Source organism: Sparus aurata, chromosome 8, assembly GCF_900880675.1.
Source record: "Sparus aurata chromosome 8, fSpaAur1.1, whole genome shotgun sequence".
In the NCBI taxonomy this organism is placed as follows: domain Eukaryota; kingdom Metazoa; phylum Chordata; class Actinopteri; order Spariformes; family Sparidae; genus Sparus; species Sparus aurata.
In genome coordinates, this window is record NC_044194.1 from 25,677,615 (window position 1) to 25,701,997 (window position 24,383).

The 24,383-nt window shown below is 41.5% G+C and overlaps 1 protein-coding gene across 1 annotated transcript in view; it reads left to right on the top strand.

Moving 5' to 3' along the window:
- The window catches only part of cdh13 (cadherin 13, H-cadherin (heart)), a 233,285-nt gene that overhangs the window by 194,769 nt on the left and 14,133 nt on the right, over positions 1-24,383 (top strand). Inside the window, exons 12-13 of the mRNA XM_030425730.1 lie at positions 19,542-19,775; positions 22,770-22,988. Of these exons, the coding sequence (XP_030281590.1) occupies positions 19,542-19,775; positions 22,770-22,988 (453 nt within the window). The remainder of the gene's footprint in view (positions 1-19,541; positions 19,776-22,769; positions 22,989-24,383) is intronic.

Below are 24,383 nucleotides of genomic sequence, written 5' to 3' on the forward strand. Positions count from 1 at the left end.
AACACAGACTTAAGCAAGGAGAACCATAAAGAATCCCTGCACCCAGACCTTTAACAACTACTGTATCAGTGCTGCGCGTGTCTGGTTTGTGTGTGCGTCTGGATGAAATGTGAGCTGAATACTGATACTGGCTCGACCCCCGGCTCGCCTCTTTCACTGCACACTCTGTCATTGACCGGACAAATCTGCTCCTTCCCTGCAGCGATCTGCGCAATGATTGTATGACAAGCCACCTATATGGACTACCGACAGGATATCGATTGACCCTTACATCTTCATCTTTGTCTGTATGTGGAGACTTCAGATGAATAAGTATGTACACTGCCGTGGAGAGGAGCAGGATGAGAGGACATATAAAAACAGAAAGGGAGGAATGGCATATATGAGAAGTACCTGTGCACATAGGACAGTTGGGAAAACATGAAATGGGAGCAAAGGAAAATCAATGGAAAGACAGATCTGAAAGGGAGGTTAGAGAGAGGTCTTTCAGAGTGTGACATTATATTTATCACAGTTTTTCATCAGACATGATTTTGATAAAATATCAAGTCTATCAACTGGACACTTACTGAGTATTTCTCAAAGAAAGCTCAAGTATTGTTGTCTGTGACTAAAGGCGTGCGACTGTTTCTAAAAATACAGATTTTGCCCCGTGTCTTGAGTCATCCCATGGTCAGGTTAAGCCTATTTGACCTCCGGTGCTAGCTTGAAAAGAGAAGTATACTCTTGGTGAGGTTTTTACATAGTTAGCTAGTAACAGACCTCACTACATGGTTAACAGCATTAGGGCAGGTCAGCCGGAGCAGTCCCCCAGGCAGCAACAGATGGTGACTGATGGACGGGGAACGATGGAGCGAACGTACAACTGGGAAGGACGAAGGTCGGGATGAAGGGAGGGAGGCTAAGAGGGTAGACAGAAATAGGACAAACAAAGGAAAGGGAGAAGACAGAAGAGAAGATCGGGGAGTTTAACAAGGTAGTGAAGAAATGATAATGTTTATGTCAGGGTCAGGGGGTCACCTCAGCTGGAGAGTTTGCAGCAGAGTGTCAGCTCTGGTGACAGCTCAGCTGCACTTGCAGGAGACGTGGACAGAGCCATTTGTCACTCCATGATGTGTGAAGTCGAACACTTGATTGTCACTGCTTGCCTGCATGAGTGTAAATCTGTTTATTTGCATGCTTTAGCTCACATTCAACCCTGAATCTGTATTTCTGCGCATCATCTCTCGCCTCTCATCATGTGTTTCTGTTTCTGAGTTAATGACTGAACAGCCACAGTCCAGTTTTGCCCAGGCAGCCACACTTGGCAGGTCAATGAAGCGATATTGTTTGAGTAGATATTGTTCCAACCAGAGCAGAGGGCTTGGTAGGCTGTTTATATAAACTCCGCAGTAGCTCTGCTGGTTTTGCACGCCAACAAATACACTTCTGCTCTCTGATTCCCCACCGGGACGCCAGCTGTTCCCACATCTTACCCCCTTCTCCTTCCTTCACGTTGGTTTTTCATTCACTGTTGGCAGATCTGTGTGTTTCGTGAACTTGCGTGTTCATTCCGCTTTTTAATGTCTTCGCCCTGGTACACGTGGTGCTTCTCCTGCCTGCCCCTGCGTATCCACTCACTGCTGTGTGTTGTGGCTCAGTGTTTTCCTCTGCTCCTCATTTAAATGTTAAACCGCCTCCTGGTGGGAGCCATTTGTCATTGGGAGGCATGAATGCATTATCAAAGCCCCAGTCGTCTGAAACAAGGCGGCACACACGCACAGCCTTACACACATGCAATCTTTGGCGTGTGCTGCCACCGAACCTCTTATTAAAAACTCCTAAGTTATGCATGAAGGAGCTGAGCGGTGTTTGCGCTGAAAACATGGACGTACGGAGGAGGAGAGATCTCCATTTAGACTTGGAACTGAGGCCGTGTGTGTGTGTGTGTGTGTGTGTGTGTGTGTGTGTGTGTGTGTGTGTGTCTGTCTGTCTGTGTGTGTCGCAGCGAGAACCTTCACACATTTAAAGAGAGCTTTGTTAATTACAGGAATATTAAGCATTAAATACACAGACTGAGCCGTGTGATAAGTCTCAGCGCTCATCACAGGCAGATCACATCCTCTCTGGTTTAAATCAAAAGCAGGAAGCAAAAGGAGAGCGGGGATGCTGAATTCTAATGGGTCACAGAACAAAACTCTTTGGTGCTCAGATGGATGTAAAATTAAATAGGACTGTGTGTGTGTGCGCACAGAATGTGTGTATCTCTCCCTCTCTCTGTGACAAGTCCACATAATAGGTTCATCATCTCTTCTCTCAAAAGGGGGGAAAAAGACTGACAGTGGTAGCCAGCTGTCAGTCGCAGATACCCTCTGTGTGTGTGGGTGTATGTGTGTGTGTGTGTGTGTGCGCTCCTCCGTGTGTCTCTACATGTGTCCATCTTCGTGTCGGCTGCTGTGCTGCCTCGTTGCCATACTAAGTGCGGGGAACCAGTGTGCCGCTCATTGTCGTAATGGGCTGAGTAATTCCCCCCCATTTCAGGCCAGCCAGAGACACAATGGTTTCACTGCTAAGTGTCTGTCATGTCACCAGCGCACAGTGAGGCAGGCTGGCAGACTAAATGCAGATAGATAGACTCATGTTGTGTCTTTAGCCAGCTGTGATCAGGCCGCCTCAAACTACAGCGGTGAAATAATAAAGCATGATGAGCCTTTTGCGTCAGCCCAGTGCGCTCAGATCCTTGGACCAACAATAGAAGAGAACAGAGTAGAAAATAGTAGTTTGAAGATGAAAGTCGGTGTTTACGGATAGCTGAGTCTTTTAGCTCTCCAGCTCCGGCTTTTAAAAGTGTAATGAAACCCCTCTAAACCCTGATTTAGTTATTGATGAATAAATGTTTGATTAATAGGGGATTTGGGACTGAGCTGAGAGCAGATTGAGGCATAGTGAATGCTTAAAATCAGCCGTGACTGCCCTGTATAACTTTCCAAAGAATCCATTATTCTAGAGCCAAGAGAGCACAAGCTGAGGAGCAGACTGTGTCTAATAGATGGTAAATATAGTAACAGCAAGCTCGGTGTCAAAGGGATGTAAAGAGAAACATGCAAGAAGGTGAGACAGGTTTAGATGACGAGGTAGGTGGACGAGTAAAATGTGATAATGATGGGACAAAGAAATGAGTGAAATGTTATGATGGTCACTGTGTCAGATAAGGTGATTATAGAGAACAGACTCGACAGAATACGCATTAATCCCTGACCAATAACAGCTCACTGTCTTATCAGGACATGTGTGATGTCACTTTCAAGGACGTGTTCAGGGAACGACTTCCAGGAACTTTTTTACTCCATGTGTCTTGCCTCTTTGTGAAAACAACACCAGTTTACAAACATAAAACATCCCGTTACCATCGCCCTCACTCAAAAATTCTAACATGCTAGTCTTTCTGTCTGGACGTGGTGAGACATCCCAGACACAGTCCCTGTTGTCGTCCGCAATGATACGAAGAATGAAAACAATCAATTGTCACGCCTGAGACCCTTTTTTTCGTTCCTGAAACCTAAACCTGAAACTACTCTCTGAGTAATGGGGTGATTATCAGGCTGATATATCCGTAATCTGAACCTGAAGATCAGAGGCTTTGTCAGACGGCATGAGTTAAATAAATCCTGGAAGTGTTTGCTTGCCCCTGTCTTGTCTTAAGGTTGCTTTCACTCCACATATATCTCTCTCTTGTCAATCCTTTTATGGAGACAGCCACAGAGGCAAACAGGTTAACTACCATGATGAAATTTGTTCTTGCCCAACCAATCAATTATGACCCTCTGTAGCAGTAGGCTATGGTGACGCCAGCATGAGGGAAGGATGCAAGGTAGGGAATCAAGGCATCTTGACCCAGGGTAATGGCAGTGTAATGGAATATGCTCTGGAAAGCGCAGAAGATCACAGCTCGACGCTGTCTTGCCTTCTGTTGCCTCCCCTGTCTTGCGGCACTGCCTCATTAACCCCAAATACACACTGTGCCTTTCTCACTTTAGCGCTTTACTGCCATCTCCCCATCCTCCCTCTCTCCCTTCGCTGTCCCTCTCTGACTGCCTCCGTCCTTCATTTCTCCACTCGTAGAGGAACCTCTTGGGAAGTCGTCACCTCGTAAGAAAAGACTCATGTTACATCTGTGATTAAAGAATACCTTTGTTCAGTTTAGCCTGGGAAGAAATGTCTCTCTGTGTTGTCAGCTGTTATCAGGCCCTGCCTCTCTTGTGTCCTTGGAATACTGATTCATCCGCAGATCAGAAGTTATCGCTGCGCCTGGCACACTAAAACAAACACGCCTCTGCCCACTCAGCAAGAGAACCTGAGAGCAGCAATACCTAGTGGGTACTTATTTTGTAAAAACTGACACTGCTGGTTATGTGGAGAGTGAGTGTGTTCAATATGATTAAAATTTAAAAAGTGGCCCTCACCTCCGCAGCCCAGCACATCTCTAACAGGGAATTTTCCACCAGGGCTTCCTCTGTGTTGATATGAACAGCTTTGGGCAGGAGTTTTAATGACAGTGATCCAAATGAAATGAGATGAGTGGGTAGTGGAGATGGAGAGCGATAGATAATGAAAGATGAAGTCAGATGATGGAATGGAGCACACATGATGGGGGATTTCTTTCAGTTTATCTAGAAAAAGTACATGATCAGGCCAACATAGTAAATCTGTCAGAGGCTTAGTTACTGATGAAGAGTTTAAAGCACCATCTGTGTACGTTAATATGTGTGTTTATCTCTCTGGGCTGTATGGTGAGTGTGCCATGCAGGGCTTGGGGAGTGCTTTTAATTACACAGCCTCACAGTTTCTTATATACTGCAGAGGCCTTAATTAACACCTTACGCATTAGAATTGCCACATAACTGCACATATACACACATAAAAAGTGTCACAGTAACTTTGGGAAGTTTTCTCCCTCGATGGCAAACAGATAATAAGCTCCAAAGTCCCAGTTTACACCTGGTGTGAACTTTGAATTCTTACGCTTTGAATTCTTACTTACACTTTGAATTCTTCGAAATGTACTGTATGTGGTACATTAAAGCAACATTACGTCCCTTGTTTACCCTAAAATAACAGCTTCAAAATCATTTATATAGTACAGTGTCTTGTAACAGGGTGAATGGTGCCTCTGTTCCTATCACTTGTTTCTGCATGATGTACTTCGGTGAGGGGGATAGGATCACAGCATTGCATACATGTTAACGTCAACAAACACGTTTTCAACACATCGCATTTTCATGATGTGATGAGGTTTGTTTGTAGTTAGCACCTACATTGCACCTGACACACTGTTACAGACCTGGGATCTGTATATACGACGGTGGTAATGCACTCCAAGAAATTACCCATGTTGTTGCTTTGAGCCATAAATCTTGTCTATTGCAAGTTTAACATTATTTTAAAAAGTGTACAGTGGCAGGAAAGCTATTGAATTTACTCTGTACATTATCTGAATGATGACTGCCAACCCATGGGCGTTTGCATTTACAAATACAAACTCCAAATTGCCAAGGGTCGCCAAAGAGCTGTTGAAGCCAACTGTGATGCAGCTGGTGTGGTAAAACAAGGACAATCACATTCAGTAAAAAAGGACATTTGTCTAAAAATGTGTTTCTCGATTCTTCTTTTCTTGTATCCATAGGGATTAAGTGGATGGAAAAGATACAAGTGAGGGTAATGTTAATGCAATTAAGGGAACTGGGATATAGGCAGTTTAAATTATTGTTGTAGGAACTGTAGCAGTGCATGTGTCCTGATGTGTCGCTTCAGTTGTTCCAGTGACCCAGTGGACTAGTATGGAATACACCAGCACCCTGAAACCAAAGTAAAATGGAATTCAGCTGTCATTAATTTGTATTATTTTACACCTGTGCTTTCACTACTGTCTTCCCCGAAAGAGGCCCTCGGACAATTTGTAAATGAGGAGCAGGTGTGTAAGCAGGGTGAGAACAGGTGCCTATATAAGACCATTAATCATCTTTGAAAGTACCTTTTGTAATATTTTCCAGCAGGCCATTAGTCCTTGCTTAGGCGCTTTAATATTGTGAGTTTAACAAACTTACTAATTAAAGTTATTCAACTTGATTTTTCAGTCGGATCCTACACCTTATCACAGTAAAAATCCTGTAGCAGTCTCTGGAGGCAGACCAAAACAAGAAGTTTCCCAAGGAAGGCAATTTTGGTGTTTAATTAGTACAAAAAGAGCTTGCGGTGTAAGCCTGCTTTAAGCTGTATCAAAACCCTCCTCCTCCTCCCATCACTTGGTGTAATAGCCAGCGACTGATAACCCAAACTCTATTCTGAAAGTAATTTGCCAGACTAGCAGCGATGCACCTGTCCCCGGCACTGCTTCTCTCCCCGAAGTCATCTCTCTTAATGACTTGTGCCTATTGTAATTGGCTCTGGCTGGTTTCATTTACAGTTCTGATCAGCCAATCAGATTAGCAGGGGTGTCATGTGATAGTGTTAGCCGAAAGCCCGGAGGAGACTGATGAGTGATGGGACAGAATGAAATGGGTTATCTGAAGGGAGTTTTAACAAGGTCTGGGACTTACACAGTGGCAGGCAGATAGAGAGGAACTAGGAAATACAACAGCAGATAGAATATAATCATATCTGTTAGCAGTGAGCGCACAGTGTGGTAGAAGTAGCTGTTTTTTTTAACATGAAATGCACGGGCCAGAGGACGGCATATGTTTTAGACTGAGGTTAACTTTAAATCAGGAATGTATTATTTGAGGCAGTGTAACTTTGATTGGTGTGGGGTTTTTGTGACGGGACTGTGACTTGCAAAGACTTTCTTCCTCTCATACTGAAAGCAGGGATGGGGGAATGAGGAAAAATTAAGAAATACTTAAACTAATTTAGTTATCTTGCAAAGTGTAATTGATATTTGATGAGCATGAGTCTTAAAAAATATGAAGCTAAATACAGTAAATTCTCTAGCCATGCCTTATGCTTCCACACTGGTTTTGTAATTTGTCTGTTTGAACGATTAAACGACGTTGACATTAAACAACATTAAAACATGCCAGATAGGGATCCCAGGGGACCAAGCTTGAAGAACTTTGATTTATAATAACCAACAGTAATAACCTGTAAATGAATAGTTAATTAAACAGTACTTCATAGTCGTTTCAATTAAATGCTTTATAAACCATTTACTTAATATTTCTGGAAAGTTATTTCTGAAACATCAGTAGGAACTTTACAAGAAATAAGAATTTTAGCATGCTAACCAGCTAGCCTCAGTCCGTCTTGTCTCATAAAACCACTTTTTTGGTCTAATCAATAAACTTCTCATAAAATGTAAAGAAAGTAAATTAAATTGTACCTGTTTTTTTCTTAATACACAGAAAAATAAAACCTTGCACCTTCTGATTTCAATTTTTGCACTTTTACAGAACAAAGTTGTTTATAAAACTTTTCATTTAAAAACTGTATTTATTTCCCATATACCATTTTAACATATAGCATGTCTTGATTTATATATAACACACATATCTCTATAATTGGCACATGCATTTTGTTCCATTCCCTGGGTTGTGTTTTACTCTGTCGCTTTTATTTCCCGTGCTCTCAGCTGCTAAATAATGCTTCTCTGCACTGGTTGTGGAAACACATTTCTCAACAGAGGACGATACACTGCAGTGCTGTTCAACACATGGCAATGGAAAACAGACTATCCTAATGTGATGGTATACAGAATCTGTATCAGTACACAAAGAGAAATGGGTCAATTCAGCAGTGCATGTGCTACCTTGTGTATTATGGCTCAGTATTGTGCTGTTATATGTGTTGTTAAGTTGGAAAACATTTTGAATTGACGGAGAAGAGATTTAATGAGTTTTCAGTTAAATATGATGCAGCGAACACTTCATATGTTCATATAATTTCTAAGAAATCACTCCCCTTCAGAACAACTTTTGTCCTGCTCTCCTCTCCTCCCTTCCTCATTTAAGAGTTTTCCTTCATTTATCCTTTCTCACCCTCTTCTATTACCCTGCTGTAGTCCACCTGTGAATTAGTCTTCCTGACTGTTTAGCTGCAGCATGATGTATTGTGACATTTTCCAATGAGCCATTCCTCATGCGCCAGCCCTGCTCCTGGCTTCCACTAGTACCTGCTTGTGGTTATTTCATTTCCTTCCTCATCTCCTTTTATGTGGCTGAGGAAAATAATCATAGTAATAACAATGCTGAATATTTGTGGCCAAGGGCATCATCCAGTGTTTCTTCTGTAGCTGAGCTGTCCTGATATTTAATGGTTATTCTAATGAGGGAAAAAAGAAATGTGGCTAGATAAGAAGAGTTTTGTTTCAGCGTTGTTCTTGGTGACAAACGCTGCAAGTGGACCTTCTTTAATCCTGTGAATTCACTTGTGGCAGGGGCCTTTGCCAGACTAATTTCACAGTAAGAAAAAACAGATCAAATGTATCACCATGCCAAAAATGAAAATGGAACTAGCTGTACTTTCCACCGCTTCAAATTTGTTGAACTCGCTCCATCACCTCCTCTCATAAAACTTCACAACGACAACAAAATTATTTTCCCCCAGGTGGGAATACAAAGACCGAGCAGATCATGGACGTTATTCTCACCACACTGTGCAGGGGCAGGAATTGGTACATTTCAAACTGCTGCTGGTCACAACCCTGTCTCTTCTTCCTCCTCTGCAACAGTAGGGAGAGAAAGTCAGACAACAGATTGAAAAAAATGAAGCGATAACAACAGAAAGTGACAGCCAGACAGAAAGAGAGCATTAGCCTAAAGCCAAAGTGTTGGGAGCAAAAGAAGGTTTGGGGGGTATACAGGGTGATATAAAGAGAGAGCAGCGGAGAGAGAGAGAAAGAAAGCCTCAGTTTGTAGCCTGTAGCTGTGGATTAGACCTGACAGCCCCAGGAGTCAATCAGTCTGCTCGCTCCTCTCATCTCTGGGCAGATGGGAGAATAACAGGGCAGTCCAACTGCCAGCCAGGGGCAGGTGAAGAGGAGTCTGCAGTAGAGCTAGACGATGGAGATGGAGCAGGAGGGCAAAGCCCAAAGCCCAAAGGATGAGGTTGCAGGTGATGAAGCCTGCCTCGCTTTGCAGAATTTATTCAACATCCTTGCTGCATCCATCCTACAAGCATTGTTTTCTGTAATACTTGGCTGCTGCAGCCTAAAACTATTATAGTGTTTGTCTAAATATTGCAATTGTACAAGAAGAAAATGTCTGTCTGAAACATATCGCAAATTCATGAGACATTCAATCAGTTTTCACTCAAAGTTATGCTGTGGATTACTGTGGATTGTATAGAATAATCTCCTGAAGTAGTGCTTCAGGAAGGAAACCCTTTTTCATGGCAGATGTTATTTGCCAGGCTTGGAAGTGAAGAATGATTTGATTTAACACCAAGATGCAAAATACCTGGTAATTACATATATTGAAATAAGATGTTTGGCTGCTGCTGCTGCTGTTATTTTGGTCTTTTTAAACCTCATTATGGTTGGGTACTTCATGTGCAAGACACAAAATAAAAGAAATTAATCACGTAGTCATCCGATACATAATTCCATTCTTGAAAGATGTGATATGTAGCAATTCTGCATTCAGATAGATGATTCAGAAAATGAGTAGGCCTTTGTTATGTATTTTGTTGAGGTGTGTACTTTATCTCAAATGTTCCCAACAATGTTCAAAACCAAAGTAATCCACAAGTTTTATTCAGGCTAATGGTGCGTTTCATGTGGCCGCTTGTCGTTGCCTCGAGGTTAGGGAAGTAACGACACTGAATTAAACGCGAACAAAACTTTAAACATTACCTCATCTGTGAACATATGAGCTGAGTCACATCAGACAGATTTTCATCAGCAGTGGTGGTTGTTTATTGGTGTATACATCAACAGTGAAGCCAGCCTGACAGCAGAAACATTTGTGATTATTTGAGTTACTCATGCAGTGCTTATCTGCCCCAAACAGCTTGATTACTTTACTGTACTCTGGCGAAAAGTTAACGTTAGCACCATACCTAGGCTGTGTGCGTCTGTGTGATTAAATTCAGGACAACTCTGTGATTTCAGTACACACAGGTTCTCTCTCTTCTTGTTGTTTATAGAATTAGAGTACATTTCCCCTCCCTCTCTAGTTGGCCTTCACCATTACAGAACAGAAACACCCGAAAAACAAAAGTCACCTCCACTGATCACTTCTTCAGTCACACTGATGAACAGGAATTAAGTTAAATCCACTTTTTAATCTTTGTTATCTTGTATAAGGACATTTTCTTAAACGTAATTAAGTAGGTTTTGTTTTGTTTTCTTAAAGTGATGATATGACATCATTTATGCAATGTTTGTCAGCAAGATTTATTTTGAAAGTCTAACACGTGTTATGGCTAACTTGAACTTAGAAACTGACGCTAGAGGGGTAGGTAAAGCCACATAGTCTGAAGCTTATCATCTTTGAGCAAAGTGCAACATTTGACAAGTTCATTGTTAGAATGTGTTGTTCAAAACTTAATAATTTAGTTATGGATGGGTTTTTTTGTTTTTTTGTGTGTTTTTTTCCCATGATATAGTACCAACTCATTATTTTGTGTCATTTGACAGATTACTGACATAAAAATAGGACAAAAATTGGTGAATGTTTGCCGAAGAGGTTGATAGTTTGAAGGAGTTTGGAAGCACAACACTTAAGATGTGCTCAACTTTTTCAGTAAATCATGTATGCAGATCAAACATCACCATATTATATCATTTTTAGATTAAAGTCATAAATAATGTGATAATGTGTAGTGACAGGCTGCTCTTGCTGATGGATCCACAGAAAGGGGTCTCCTCAGCTCTTCAGTGTGTTTTAGTGTCTTAACAGCTAATTGTTTTGGTTTTATAGCCCAAACCTTTTCTCACTGCTCTCATCAGCGTTGTTTTCAGCTTAAAAGTTTGGATAAATCAACTGTATGCCGTCTGCACAGCACTAAACAACACACCGACAAAGTTAGTAGTAAGTCGTTAAACATAGTGGAGCATTTAACAGCTAAAAAGCCACATTTTTCCCTTAGGTGTTGGTTGGGATCAAAAAGAGAGTGGACGGGACGGAGAGTAAATATTCATCAGGTGGCCAGAAACCTGACTGCAAATGAATGCCACTGTGTCTGATGGAGGTGTAAATACCCTAGGTTTGTAAGATCATCTTAAAAGATGTTGGTATTGAAGGGGTTGTTTACAGCTTTTTCCCGCCCAGTGGCCACAATTCAGTTATTGGAGGAATTATATTATGCTAATCCACTCTGTCAGTCAACACATGTTGCATTGATACGCTCTGTGAATATGTGCATTCCACTGAATGTGCATAGTTTGTATTCATAGTACAATCTCAGAACAGACAATCTTAGAATTATAGCACACGGGTGGTTGCAGGGTTTTGGTGAAGCTCTTGAAATAATGTAGGAGCAGGAGAAACATTTCTTACAGAGTTTTTTGCAAATGAGTGGCGCAGCAGCAGCATTTCAAACCATCTCAGATTAGCTGCCTTATGGCAAAAGAGGTGTTGGATATACAGTATATGATGCCCTTCATGAGTGAGTGTGTGTGGGTGCAGCACAGCTGCTGGAGTTCTCTGCCAGAACTTGCTTGCAGGCTTGCTTAATATTAAAGAGGAACTTTTATGGAGACAATTAAACCTAATTTCATTTGTTAATTAGTGTAATTCCTGCTCTGAAACCAATTTATCAGAATCAATCCCCACTTGTGTAAAGCCAATTTTAGCTTTGGACTGTTGAATGTTTCAGTGAAAATAATACATCATTCATTATCTCATTTGTACAAAAAACATTCTTCACTTAAAATTAGGATTTGCTTTGCTTATGCAAGTTTTAAAACTTCCAGACTTCATTCCTGACACCGGCTTACCCCCTAAATAAAAGCAGTCTGTGGAAAAAAGGGGGGCGGCAGAATAACACACTAAAGGAATTTCCATCTCGATTTATGTTATTTTAACTTGTTAGCAAGATGCAGTATGTCAGAGCCACAAGGGGGATTGGATTACTTTAGATTTGACAGAATTTATATCTCTTGCAGGCACATTAGGATCAAGTTAAACGATAAATTGCCATGGCCCGGGTAGACCACTGTTGCGGGGAGATGGACTGTAATAAAGACAAAGAGGGAAAGACTGTGCAGAAAAATATGTCTTTAGTGCAGACAGTCATGGTCCCCAGATGCAGATGATGAAGCTTACTGACTCTAGTGATCCCCCGACTTTTCGTCCAGCACCACCATAAGGTTATTCTGTTCTTTCGTGAAAAGTCACTACAACTTTTAGATGTGTTGCCATGACATTTCCTGATCCTTTAACCCTTTGTGTGGTTTATGACCAAATACCAGAAACGCTTGGTTGGTTGTAAATTATAGTAAATATTGATCTTGTCACCCTCTGGTAGTCACACTCTAAAGCATTCTGCTTCATTGTCTATTTTACTCTAAATGGGATGATGATGCAAGAAAATTAACATCATTCTGTATTGAAGAAGACTTGAGGCTAGAAATTCAGACCAGATTTAAACTCATCAGGAAACTATAATAAATCAAGAAAGAAGTAGGGTAATTTTATCATAAACTTTTACAGAACTTATACATCTTATCAACATCTTTCTGAAACCACTGGAGTCCCCCCTGGTGGACATTAAATCACATGCATCTTCGGCTACTTTCACTTCATACAGCCCACTCCCAAGCTAAAGTTCTCCCGATACACTAGAGGTCAGAGTAAGAAACAATCACATTGCAAAGAGCTTGAGTCCCATGTGAGGCAAACATCTAGTGGTGACTGTAGTATTTATGTAGTAGTAGTACAGTAATGTTTTCCTAGACCGTACCATTGTCAAATCGTTTTTTTGGAAACTGAATGTACCACGTCTGTTATCTTTACCACAGGTGAGCAGACCTGCCAGCACTCCCGATTTTTGTATCAATATCTCCATAACCCTCTGACATACAAACCCCAATTCCAATGCAGTTGGGACGTTGTGTAAAACATAAATAGATACAGAATACAATGATTTGCAGACATTCACTCATTTTGAATTTGATGCCAGCAACACGTTCCAAAACAGCTGGGACAGGGGCAACAAAGGAAGGTTGAGGAATGCTTAAAAAACACCTGTTTGGAACCTTCCACAGGTGAACAGGTTAATAGGAAACAAGTGAGTGCCATGATTGGGTATAAAAGGAGCATTCCCGAAAGGCTGTCGTTCACAGCCAAGGATGGGGCGAGGTTCACCACTTTGAGAACAACTGCGTGAGCAAATAGTATTACATTTTAAGAACAAGGTTTCTCAACGTACAATTGCAAGAAATTTAGGGATTTCATCATCTACAGTCCATAATATCATCAAAAGATTCAGAGAATCTGGAGAAATATCTGCATGTAAGCGCAAGGCCGAAAACCAACATTGAATGCCTGTGACCTTCGATCCCTCAGGCAGTACTGCATTAAAAACCAACATCATTCTGTCAAGGACATTACCACTTGGGCTCAGGAACACTTTGGAAAACCACTGTCAGTTAACAGAGTTCGTCGCTACATCTACAAGTGCAAGTTAAAACTCTACAATGCAAAACGAAAGCCTTATATCAACAACACCCAGAAATGTCACCGGCTTCTCTGGGCCAGAGCTCATCTGAGATGGACTGACACAAAGTGGAAAAGTGTGCTGTGGTCTGACGAGTCCACAATTCAAATTGTTTTTGGAAATCATGGACGTCTTGTCCTCTGGGCCAAAGAAGAAAAGGACCATCCAGATTGTTATCAGCGCAAAGTTCCAAAGCCAGCATCTGTGATGGTATGGGGGCATGTTAGTGCCCATGGCATGGGTAACTTGTATATCTGTGAAGGCACCATAAATGCTGAAAGGTACATGTACCTAAGGTAATGTACAAAGGTCAGCTGAGGCCCCCGACTGTTGGGCAACTGAAGTCGTATATCAAGCAAGAATGGGAACAACAATTTGTGTCCTCAGTTCCTAAATGCTTATTGAGTGTTGTTGTAGGAAAGGTGATGTAACACAGTGGTAAACATGTCGCTGTCCCAGTTCTTTTGGAACGTGTTGCAGGCATCAATTTCAAAATGAGTGAATATTTGCAAAAAAACTATAAAGTTTATCAGTTGAAGTTTACATATCTTGTCTTTGTAGTGTATTCAATTGAATATATTTGAAAAGGATTTGCAAATCATTGTCTTCTGTTTTTGTTTACATTTTACACAACGTCCCAACTTCATATGAATCAGGGTTTGCACGTGACTTTCTTGCTCAAGCCCTCGTCTCCACTCAGTTTTCCTTCCATTTCACTCCATTTTTGTGATTAAAATTTTAGATTAGACTTTTTAGATTTTAGATTTGCATCAGTTTTTGAATTGACTTTTTTTTAAACGTATTTTGATATGAGCTATGAGTGTTGTCTGGGGGCGGGGGCATTGAGGGTTGGACATTTGCCAATACACCAGAAAATGTCCCTCTTTGTCACAGCCTAATGTTGGCATGTATGTGTGAAACCAAATGCGACTGTGACACAGTAGACTGGTGGGTCTGTTTCATGGTTTGGTGAGATACCAGGTGTCTTCTTTAATACGGGCTATCGCCCACACGTGTAACTGTGTCATACTACTGCTGTAAATAAAAGTTCTTTGCTGTGGCTATTGTTTCGTTAATTTGTACACACCAACTGTATGCTTGGTTAGTAGGTTGTGGACCCAAAAGCAGACAATGAGGTAGGGAGTGGGGTACACAGTAATCTATTGACTTCACAAGGGATTTGCAGGTGAAGGTGGGGAGAGACCCATGCTGAGAGGTTGCTCACGGTGTCTCTGGTGGTTAGCATGGTAAGTTGAAACTCCAGTGAGCTTGGCTGCTGGAGCTGGAGACACTGGTAGTAGAATTCAAAATATATTAATTGCACAAGTCCCAATTCTTATCTGGGTTACTAGATGAAGTGAGTCAAGCCTTAGATGACACACAAACATAACAGGATTGCACACACACTCCCTGAAAGGCGGTGAGCGCAGAGCTTTGTTCTCATTTCAATCTTGTTTTACATTGATATGACCAATCTGTGCCCAAGCTCTTTTTTTTTTTTTGCAAGAAATGGAGATTGAACCCTGTTTTAATGAGACAGAAACTCTCTGCTGCCAACATATCAGATGAACAGCTCGAATGCATTTTCTAATTTTAAACTCTGACAACAAAAACAATGAGGGGGACGGTCTTCTACACTTTAAAGTATTTCGCTTCTTTCTGAAATATCGCCCGCTTAATGTTTTTTTCAGGGCCCAACACGCAGGAATGGGTAGGCACTTTGTAGCTGCAAAGATCTTTAAAATGCCTGTCTGTTTTAGAAACTTGCAGTGCGTTTAAATCAGAACTTCTGTGACAAAGCGGTGTGAGGCGGAGGCCAGCAGACAAGCTCCATTGATGCCGAGGCAGGCTGATGATGACACAGGCGTGATGCAATGGAGATAAGGAGGAGAAAGAGAAGAGAGAAATAGCGTGATTAGGTATGTGGAGTATGCATTCAGGAAGACAAACAGCTTCATTTAAAGCTAGCCAAGCAGAGAGACGGCTTCTCCCACTACAAATGGGCTGAAATTTGCATCTTTTTGCTGACGGGGGAACCGAGTCCCATCCTCTCTCTCATGGTCTCACCTCTCAAGTGATAATAGATTATCTGAGGTCTCGCCTGAAGAGCTAGTGTCTTTGATTTGCTTTTGAACACATTTTCTGTCTGCTTTTGCCGAGGTAATTCATCTCTGCTCTTGATCCGCCGTTGATACTGTCACAGCCGTACTTATCTAAACTATATAAGGGCTGTGTGCTGTTTTGTTTCATTCCTTGACTGCTTATAGGAAAGAGAAAAAAAAACAAAGAGTGCAGAGATAGCAGTCATTTCACGACTATGACACAGTAGAAATGCCCAAACTCTCAAGCGTTACATTTGATTTCTCCCTATCTCTCATAATTCAGTCTGCTGATGGATTTACAGCTGAGAATGAAATTAAACTTTGGAGCTCGGCAAACAAAACAGATCATGCTGATTATCTGATAAACACTCACCAGTTGAGATATGATATGATATGATTTCTCTGCAAACTGTGATGAAGCCGAAAATGTGTCAGCTGCGGGTTAATGCAGGGCAGCCTGCTTTTGCCATCAGTCATCTCCCTTGTGTTTTCTGTGCTGAAACTCTTGTGCTGCTACACCCAAATGGCATTAAAACAAATCTGATGGAAGTGTATTTACACACTGTTATCATTACTGCTATTGTTTTGGTACAGTGAGAGTGTTTGAGCATCGTAATTGACCCAGTGCATGTGGGTTGGTGGGATAGCAGTGAGGAAGAGTAGCCACTTGTGTGTCTGTTTGTGTGTGGGTAGGTGTCTGTATGAGTGCATACGAAGTTGGATTACTGCCATTATCACAGAGAATCAGCACCTACACATGCCTTTAAGGTTTCTGCTACACTTGACACACAGTGCACTCGTGCATTTACACAAATAATAAATATTTAGCACTTGGACACTTGCTTCAACTGCATTGCCTGAGGGATTCGGCAGCCTGGCAACACTTTGTGCTGTGCCTGGTTAAGAGGCTGTGTATGAATAAAAAGTCTCAGAGTGGAGAGGAAACCTGTGTTATACTTCTGTTCTTGTGCATGCACAGAAAAGGGGCTTCTAGTAGGTCCATGAGTGAAGTAATTTCCAGTGCATGTTCACGCCCTTGGTATGTGTCACTTTTGATTCTGAATGGCTGTTCTGTATAAAAGACACAAAAGTGGAAAGAGAGATCATCTCAGCCGCCTCTGAGCTGGCAACGAAGGTTGTAACAATGTCATATCCTCATCTTTGTGAAAAGAGTGTGCCAGCAGCAGCGCCGGAATCACAGGATCTCTTTTTGGTTTGAAAGTACCAATCCCCTAATATACGTATGATACGTATAATATAAGTTCTAGCATCCAGTTGACAGCTACCTAAAACCCTAACCCTACACAACAGTTGTTCTATCATAGCTTTGCAACTCTAGACATGTCATACAACTTTTTAGTGAACTTTAAGTTCAACAAAAATAAAAGATAAACATGCAAATGTGGTGCCGGGTTTCCATGAACTGTTTTGAGTGAATTAACTAGACTACGTGAAGTTTAATTCTGTCAGAGGATGACACAGTGAAGGTAACGTGGCTACAGGTCAACAGAAGCTAGAGGTAAGAAAAAAACAGGAAACAAAATAGAGGGAGGTCTTCTGTGAATTACTTTCGATAGTTCAAGTTGTAATTGTTCTTGCATGTCAGCTACCAGTGACCATGTTGCATGCTGCCTGGAGACGACAGAGAAATGCTGATAATGCACACAGCAGACAGCGGAAACATCTGATCAGTCAAAGTGTGTTTGACGTTCGCGACGTCATTCAGTAAACCTGTTTCCTTCCAACTTTTTGCACATTAACTGTGATTTGCAAAAGACAAAAATCACCTCAATCGTTTTTTGTTTTTTTTCTAGTTTTGCCATTTCCATAATATTTCTATTGTGATATCCTTCAAAATGTGCATAAAAAGGCTTTGTGGAAAACCCTGCTACCGCTGGTCTTTCAAACTTTGCACGTCTCCACATGTTGAAGTGTTGTTCATTGGGCTGTAGCAGGAGTAATACTCTTTGTATGAAGAGTTTGGAGGGTGGTGTCTTTTAAGCCTTTCCAGAACCAAAAACACAGCAAAATGGTTGGAAACAGACAGTGTGTTTATCTGTTCAAACGTGCGATGCAATCATTATGTGCATATCCAGCTAAAAAGCTACTACCTGCAAGAGAAACCAAGTGTACAGTACCATGCCTGGTTACATTTGTTTGGTCTTTTTAAGGCCTATAGTACATCCACTGTGTGGTAATTCACCTGTCGACCAATACTGGAAACATCACTTTACATTCACAGCTTTGTGTTATTGGATTTGGGGACGTTACACTCGAGCAACCCCATTCAACATTACCCAGGATACATTTGTGAAACCCAACAATTAGTTAAAAAGCCTTTTCCCTGGTGTTGTTAAAAGGTAAAACATACCTACCTAGAATATGAAAATGACAATAAGGCAGCCAAACAAAGTTATGTTAGAATTATAGTGGGACTGATTAGCTCTCCATGTAAACTGCAGTAGAAAGAACAATACTTATTCATACTTTATTTCCATGTCTCCTACATGGATCATCAGCTGGTGAGAAGTCTGGCCTGTTTTGTGGAGCTTTAACCTCAGCACATGTATGTATGTATGTATGTAGCAATGTAGTACATACATATACATAGTTAGCTTTTGCATAATTTGCCAGCTAGCTATTTCAATATAAGGGCCACGGGCTAGAAAGTCTCTTTTCGAGTCTAGGTCCCCTGCTAAATAATCAATGATGATTTTTTAACTGTAGATCTTCGTCTATTATCTCTACAAACTGCATACATTTAGTTCATTTGTGGTTGAAACAATGTTTTGTAGGTGATGAGACTTTGACCAAAACTGCCTGGAAAACTGGAAATGATTTACTTCATCTAGGTCTTGTGTCATATTTGAACTCACATGTTTTTTTTCCCCCTCATTAGGCTGTTTTTTAAATGTTTGCCCTAAAAAATGTACTTTCACCTAATCAGCATTTCATGGCAGGAACATTTTCTGCACAGTGTGTGCAGCCCTCTCTGTTGACACCGTAAAATCCTGGAGCTTCCTCCCAGCATCACTTGACATTTATCGCACATATATCTGGACTTGTTTTTTCTCCCCTCCGTGCCCTAAATTGTCCGCAAATATATATATATATATATATATATATTTTTTTTTTACCTTGAACATTTGGAGGAGACCCATTTTCCAATTACAGATCTTGTCTTTAGGTGTTAATTGCTGACTGACCTCTGAAGCTGTTGTGGATGCCGTTTGGATTTTTTAATAACCTCTAATCGCGGTGAAACAGAGAGCAGTAATAGAGAGCAGCCACGCTGCTTTTTAACCCAGCATCCTTCAATAAGGTGTAATCTCCTAGAAACACAGAAGCTGGCCTTGTGCCAAGTCACTACGCTCTTTTTCAAAACATGAGCCTCTGTGATTCATGCACCACCGACATCAGAATGACACGCCTTTTTGTTTTGTCAGGGCTTTTTCAGGTCAGCTGGATGGAAGAGAGCAGGATGGATATGTTTATTGCCATTTGTAGGTTTTCAGAAGAATCACCTCTTGATTTGCTCTTGCATTTCAGCATAAAGTATTTTGACACTGCAGAATGAAAATCATTTAAAGGAAAATTTACTTTTGGGTAATCATGAGTACATCCTGTTTTACTGCAGTTACAATGTATTATTGCTCTTTTCACATCTGCCCGGATCATTACAGCTCACATTCCCACAGAATGATGAGCACCCAGGCCTACAGTAGAGCACTCAGTTTTGCAGAGTGAATCAATGAACAGCGTTGTCTTCTGCCTACCCTAATGTGTGTGTGTTTTGTGTGTTTGCAGGCAGCCCACCAGCTACAGGTACTGGCACATTGGTCATTTATCTGGAAGACTACAATGACAACGCCCCCTATGTGGTGCCATCAGTAGCGCGAGTGTGTGAAGACGCCCATGATATGAATGTGGCCATAGTTGGGGGGCGGGACAAGGACCTCACACCCAACGCGGCACCGTTTAAGATAGAACTTGGAACACAGCCAGGCCTAGACAAAACATGGAAGATTACCAGGGTGAACTGTGAGTATTTTATTTTGAAATTAGATGTTGTACTGTTGTTGTTATGTGCGATGTCCTTGAGTGCTTTGAAAGGCGCCTTCAAATAAAATGCATTATTATTATTATTATTCTTATTATTCTTATTATTATTATTAAGGGAGACCTGTTGTGTTTTTTTGTTTGTTGTTTTTATTATCTCAAGTGTTTCATTTAGGTCCTTCTGCATGTACGTAAAGATCTTTAAAGTTTAAAAGGTCAAATTCGGCACCAACAGAAGTGCCTCTCTCCCACAGAAACCAATGCTCCTGAAATGCCACGTCAGTAATCACACTTTTAATTCCGTGATTTTGTGACATCACACTACGTCACCATGTCACGCATTTGAATAATTTATAACAAGCAGCTACTTTGGCACATGAGAACTGAATTAGCACAGCTGCTCTGCTGTTGTTAGTGATGCTGGCTCAGGTGTGTGTGAATTGACCAGAGGAGGAGGATCAGAGGAGTTTAGGTATTTGGAAAAGGGGGCCTTTTACAGTTACTCTGTTACTCTCATTAAATAATCGTAAATCTATGATTATGTAAGCATTTCAATGTGAAGACATCTGTGTGTATGCACATTTGTGTATGCTGAATATGGCACCAGGATTGGCTTCCAAATATTCGTGATTTCACAAATAATCGACCCGCCTTTTTAAACCATATTTTCAATGAGCACAAAGAAAAATTAATTTCAAGCAGTGAATGAAACTCTGCACACACTGTTCTGCACAGTGAAGCTCTAACATTTAAAGAAAGAAGGAAAGAAGAGGAAGAGAAGTTGAGGAAAATTCAACATTTTGTTGACTTTGTCCTTACTCCTTTTTCTCTTTGCCAAGAGCTCTCACTGGGTTGTGAAAAGGCACCCGTGGGAATGTAGGAATACATGTAATCAAAAAGAGAGTATGAAGAGGGAGAGAGAAAAGACGAGCAAACAGAAAAAATGCATGTCATTGCAAGAAAATTGAGGGTCAATTACTGTGAGTACATTGTTATTCTCTTTCACACGAGACAAGCTCGATGCTGTACACTGAACAGGGAAGTCTAAATTGCGGATAATCACATGATAAGGATGAAGTGTAAAATGATAAAAGGAGAAGGGAAGGGGGAGGAGGATAGACAGACAACCAAGACATTGATTCAGGGTTGCATGACCGACAGCGCTGTCTGTGTGTGTGTTTGAGTGACAGAGCAGAGCTAAAACCTGCCCAGAGGTATTAGCTGTGACTGACAGCGGGAGAGGGAGGTACAGACACTCCTCAATCACCCCCGCTGAAAGAGACAGATATGGCCAGCAGAGAAAGAGCTGGCTACCAGTGAAATGGACTGGCACTGTGCTCGTCTCAGCTGTGTGCGCATCTTTGTGTGTGGGAATGTGTGTGTGTGGAACCAGAGGTAGGCCAGCTGATGTTTATACAGCGTCATCGCTCTCTTTATAAGAATAACTCGTACATACATTTTAAAGCAAGCTACTAAGACACAATCTAAAATCCATTAGGTCAATAAAACTTTGAAACTAAAATGTTGAAGTTGTGAGTTTTAACACAGAGGTAGGCGAGAAGGAAACTGTCTTTTCTGTGGACTTATGTCATGGGCTGGCGCTGGTATTTGTGCAGGCAGGCTTTTTAATTAACAGGTGTCACAACTCTCCAAGTGCACAGTCCTATGAGACTTTCAGTAAAATGGCCTTGATTTCATTTGATTAGATTTTTCAATGTTTGTGTTTTCTTCAGCAACGACCATCTAGCCACTGTTTAACCAGCATCTGGATTTGTAAAAAAATTTTCAGGGATTAAATGACAAAAAACTATCTGAATGTCTTCCCAGACATATCAATAAAGATCTTCAGCATAGATATCACTTTTCTGAAGTTAAGTTCTTCCTCCTCACTTAAACTCTCTTCTTAAACAAAATAATAGGATCTCTGCAGTAGAACAAGAGCCCAACATCTGAGACACTGTTGGAGTTACCTCCAGTTCCATTCAGTTGATCATCTTCATACACACAGGACAAGTGTCTTGAAGTGCAGCTGAAGGCTAACAGCAAACTAGCTGTTTCTTCTTTGCTGTGCTTTGTTTTCCTTTGGATGATGCAAGGATATGCACGGAGGATCGGGGATTCCAGATACTCAAAGCTGATTAAAAGCTTACCCTCTCTTGCCATATTTGTGGCGGAGTGACACCTTACTCACACACTTAATATTGTTTTTCCGTTGACTTTCATCAATCTGTAGGTGTTATGTGTTGTGTTGTCATGTGAAAGTGCATGTTGCTGAAGTGTAATAACAACACGCTTTAACAGATTAATGCAGATACCCGATTAAGAATTAAGGATGTAGGAGAATCCGGCTGATTGTGGAGGGGGCAGACTGTAGAGTTTGTGGAAACTTTAGGAAATCCTGCATGTCACAGCGCACTGTGGCAAATAAAGCTGCACTGATGAGCCAGAGAGGTGGGGGTGACTAGGACAAAGAAGGGCATGTGCATTTACGAAATGTTTACCGTCACTTACTATTGCCTTGTGACATTGTTTTGAGCGCCCGATTTGACAATGTAATGTTTCTCATTATATACACAGCTAAAAGTCACCTTACCGGGAGCTAACAGCCGTGGCCGACAAGTCAAATGTGCAGCTTTGCATATTGTGGCACATTTCAGCATGAAGGGAACCGGCTTCACTGCATTCTCTTGTGACTCTTAAGGAATTTTAAAGTATGATGCAACAAAATGTAACTGTCTTATGCAACTTAAGTAGTGCCAATATTTGTCGCTCAGTTGTGAGGAATGGCCTGGCACACAGTTAGTTGAAGCATATAAGTTTTGCATTACAACACATTTTTCAGCCCTGCTTTGCAAAATAGGAAGCTGTGAATGTAGAGTAGACCAGCAGGACATGAAAGAAGGTGGATTTCTGTACATCCACTTTATTAAACCTTGCTCTCCCTCTCTGTGTCCCCCCCCCCCCCCCCCCCCACAGCCACACACTCCCAAATCATGCTTTTGCACAGTCTGAAGAAAGCCAACTACCAGCTCCCGTTGCTCATCACTGACTCAGGGGTGCCCCCTTTGTCCAACAGCACAGAGGTCAAAGTTCAGGTGTGCGTCTGTAAGAAGAACAAGATGCACTGCAGCTCTGCCCACTCCCACCGCGCCAGCCTTCTAGTGCTGCTCGCGACACTCCTGCTCGCCCTGCTCTGTAAGTACCATCAAAACCACACACACGTTGAAAAAATGGAGGGGATGGTTTATTTCCTGATGACCTTGTTTAAACGTGGATTAATACTTAAGTAATATGGTATGTTGCTTCCAATTTAGGGTTTGCACAGAGGGCTTTTCTGTGTGTGTGACATTTACTTTATACTGTTTACCTTCTTTGCATTCATGCATTTACAAAGTGTGTTTTTACTTGTCTTGCAAAACTATGCCTTGTGCAGTTCACATATCATTTCAAGTGCAAGTCTTTTTCTTTTGCCGCCATGCCTAGGGCACTCCCCGGGAAGTCCAACTTGAATTTACTCTGAATATCTTATTTAAGCCATTAGCAATTGCATGAATAATTCAGCCTCCTCCATTCACAACACAAACGTAACGGAGGACATCCAACAGCTACGTTGGGGAGAAGGAGAATCATTTGCAACTTTAAGGCCCCCAGATCCCTTTCTCCCGTCTACACTTGTTCTCTGTAGTTTATAGTTAGGCTTGCTGTACGCCAGAGGCCCAGTACAGCGGGAGGGGGATAGTGTCAGCAGTAAAAGAGAAAACAAAGATGAATATGACGAAGATAGGCAGAAATAGAAAATAACATATGATAGGGAAGAGGAGAAGGCGAAAAAAAATGCAATTATGGGGCGACTCATTCTCATATCATAATGACTTAATAAGCCGATTGCCATTCACTCCCTAAACGACGTATATTACAGTCCCCTAAACAGCATGACTGTTACAGTGTTCCAGTGACGGGCTTACTGGACGCTCAAAGTTTGGTCAAGGAAAGGAACCGAATAGTCTTGGTTAGGTTGAGGTCATTGGTATGACATCAGTGTTTGGGTTAAAAGTATGAACAAACCTACATTAAGTAGTTAGTTATTTTTTTTAACTTCTTTGACTTCATTATGTTAGTAAGTTTAGATAAGTCACATTTTACTTTTGCTTTCAACAACACTGGACATGAGTAATGATCTCCCAGGTTGAAGTCCTGTCCTTGTTTGACCCAGTCATTCGTCCACGACCCCCTCCCTCTGTGTACATTCATGCTCTTTGTACTACTTTGTCTCATTTCCTCCTTCACTGCCATAATAATTACAACAACCACTGACAGTCCACACCTAGCCAGAAATGTAAATACTGGTCTTAATAAGCTGTTTTCACAGTCGACCTATAATGTCGTTCCTCTGATGAGTACGGAAGGATTTTTGGCCTAAGACATGCTTTCCTCTCTCTTCTTCTTTTTTCTGTTGATCTTAACATCTTTTTACTGTCCTGTTGATCACTACCGCTTGCACATTCTGTCTCATTTCCTTTCTCTCATCCCTCGGCCCTGTCTGCCGCTGTTTTTACCTCCCCCGTACCACTTCTCCCGCTGGTTTGCTCT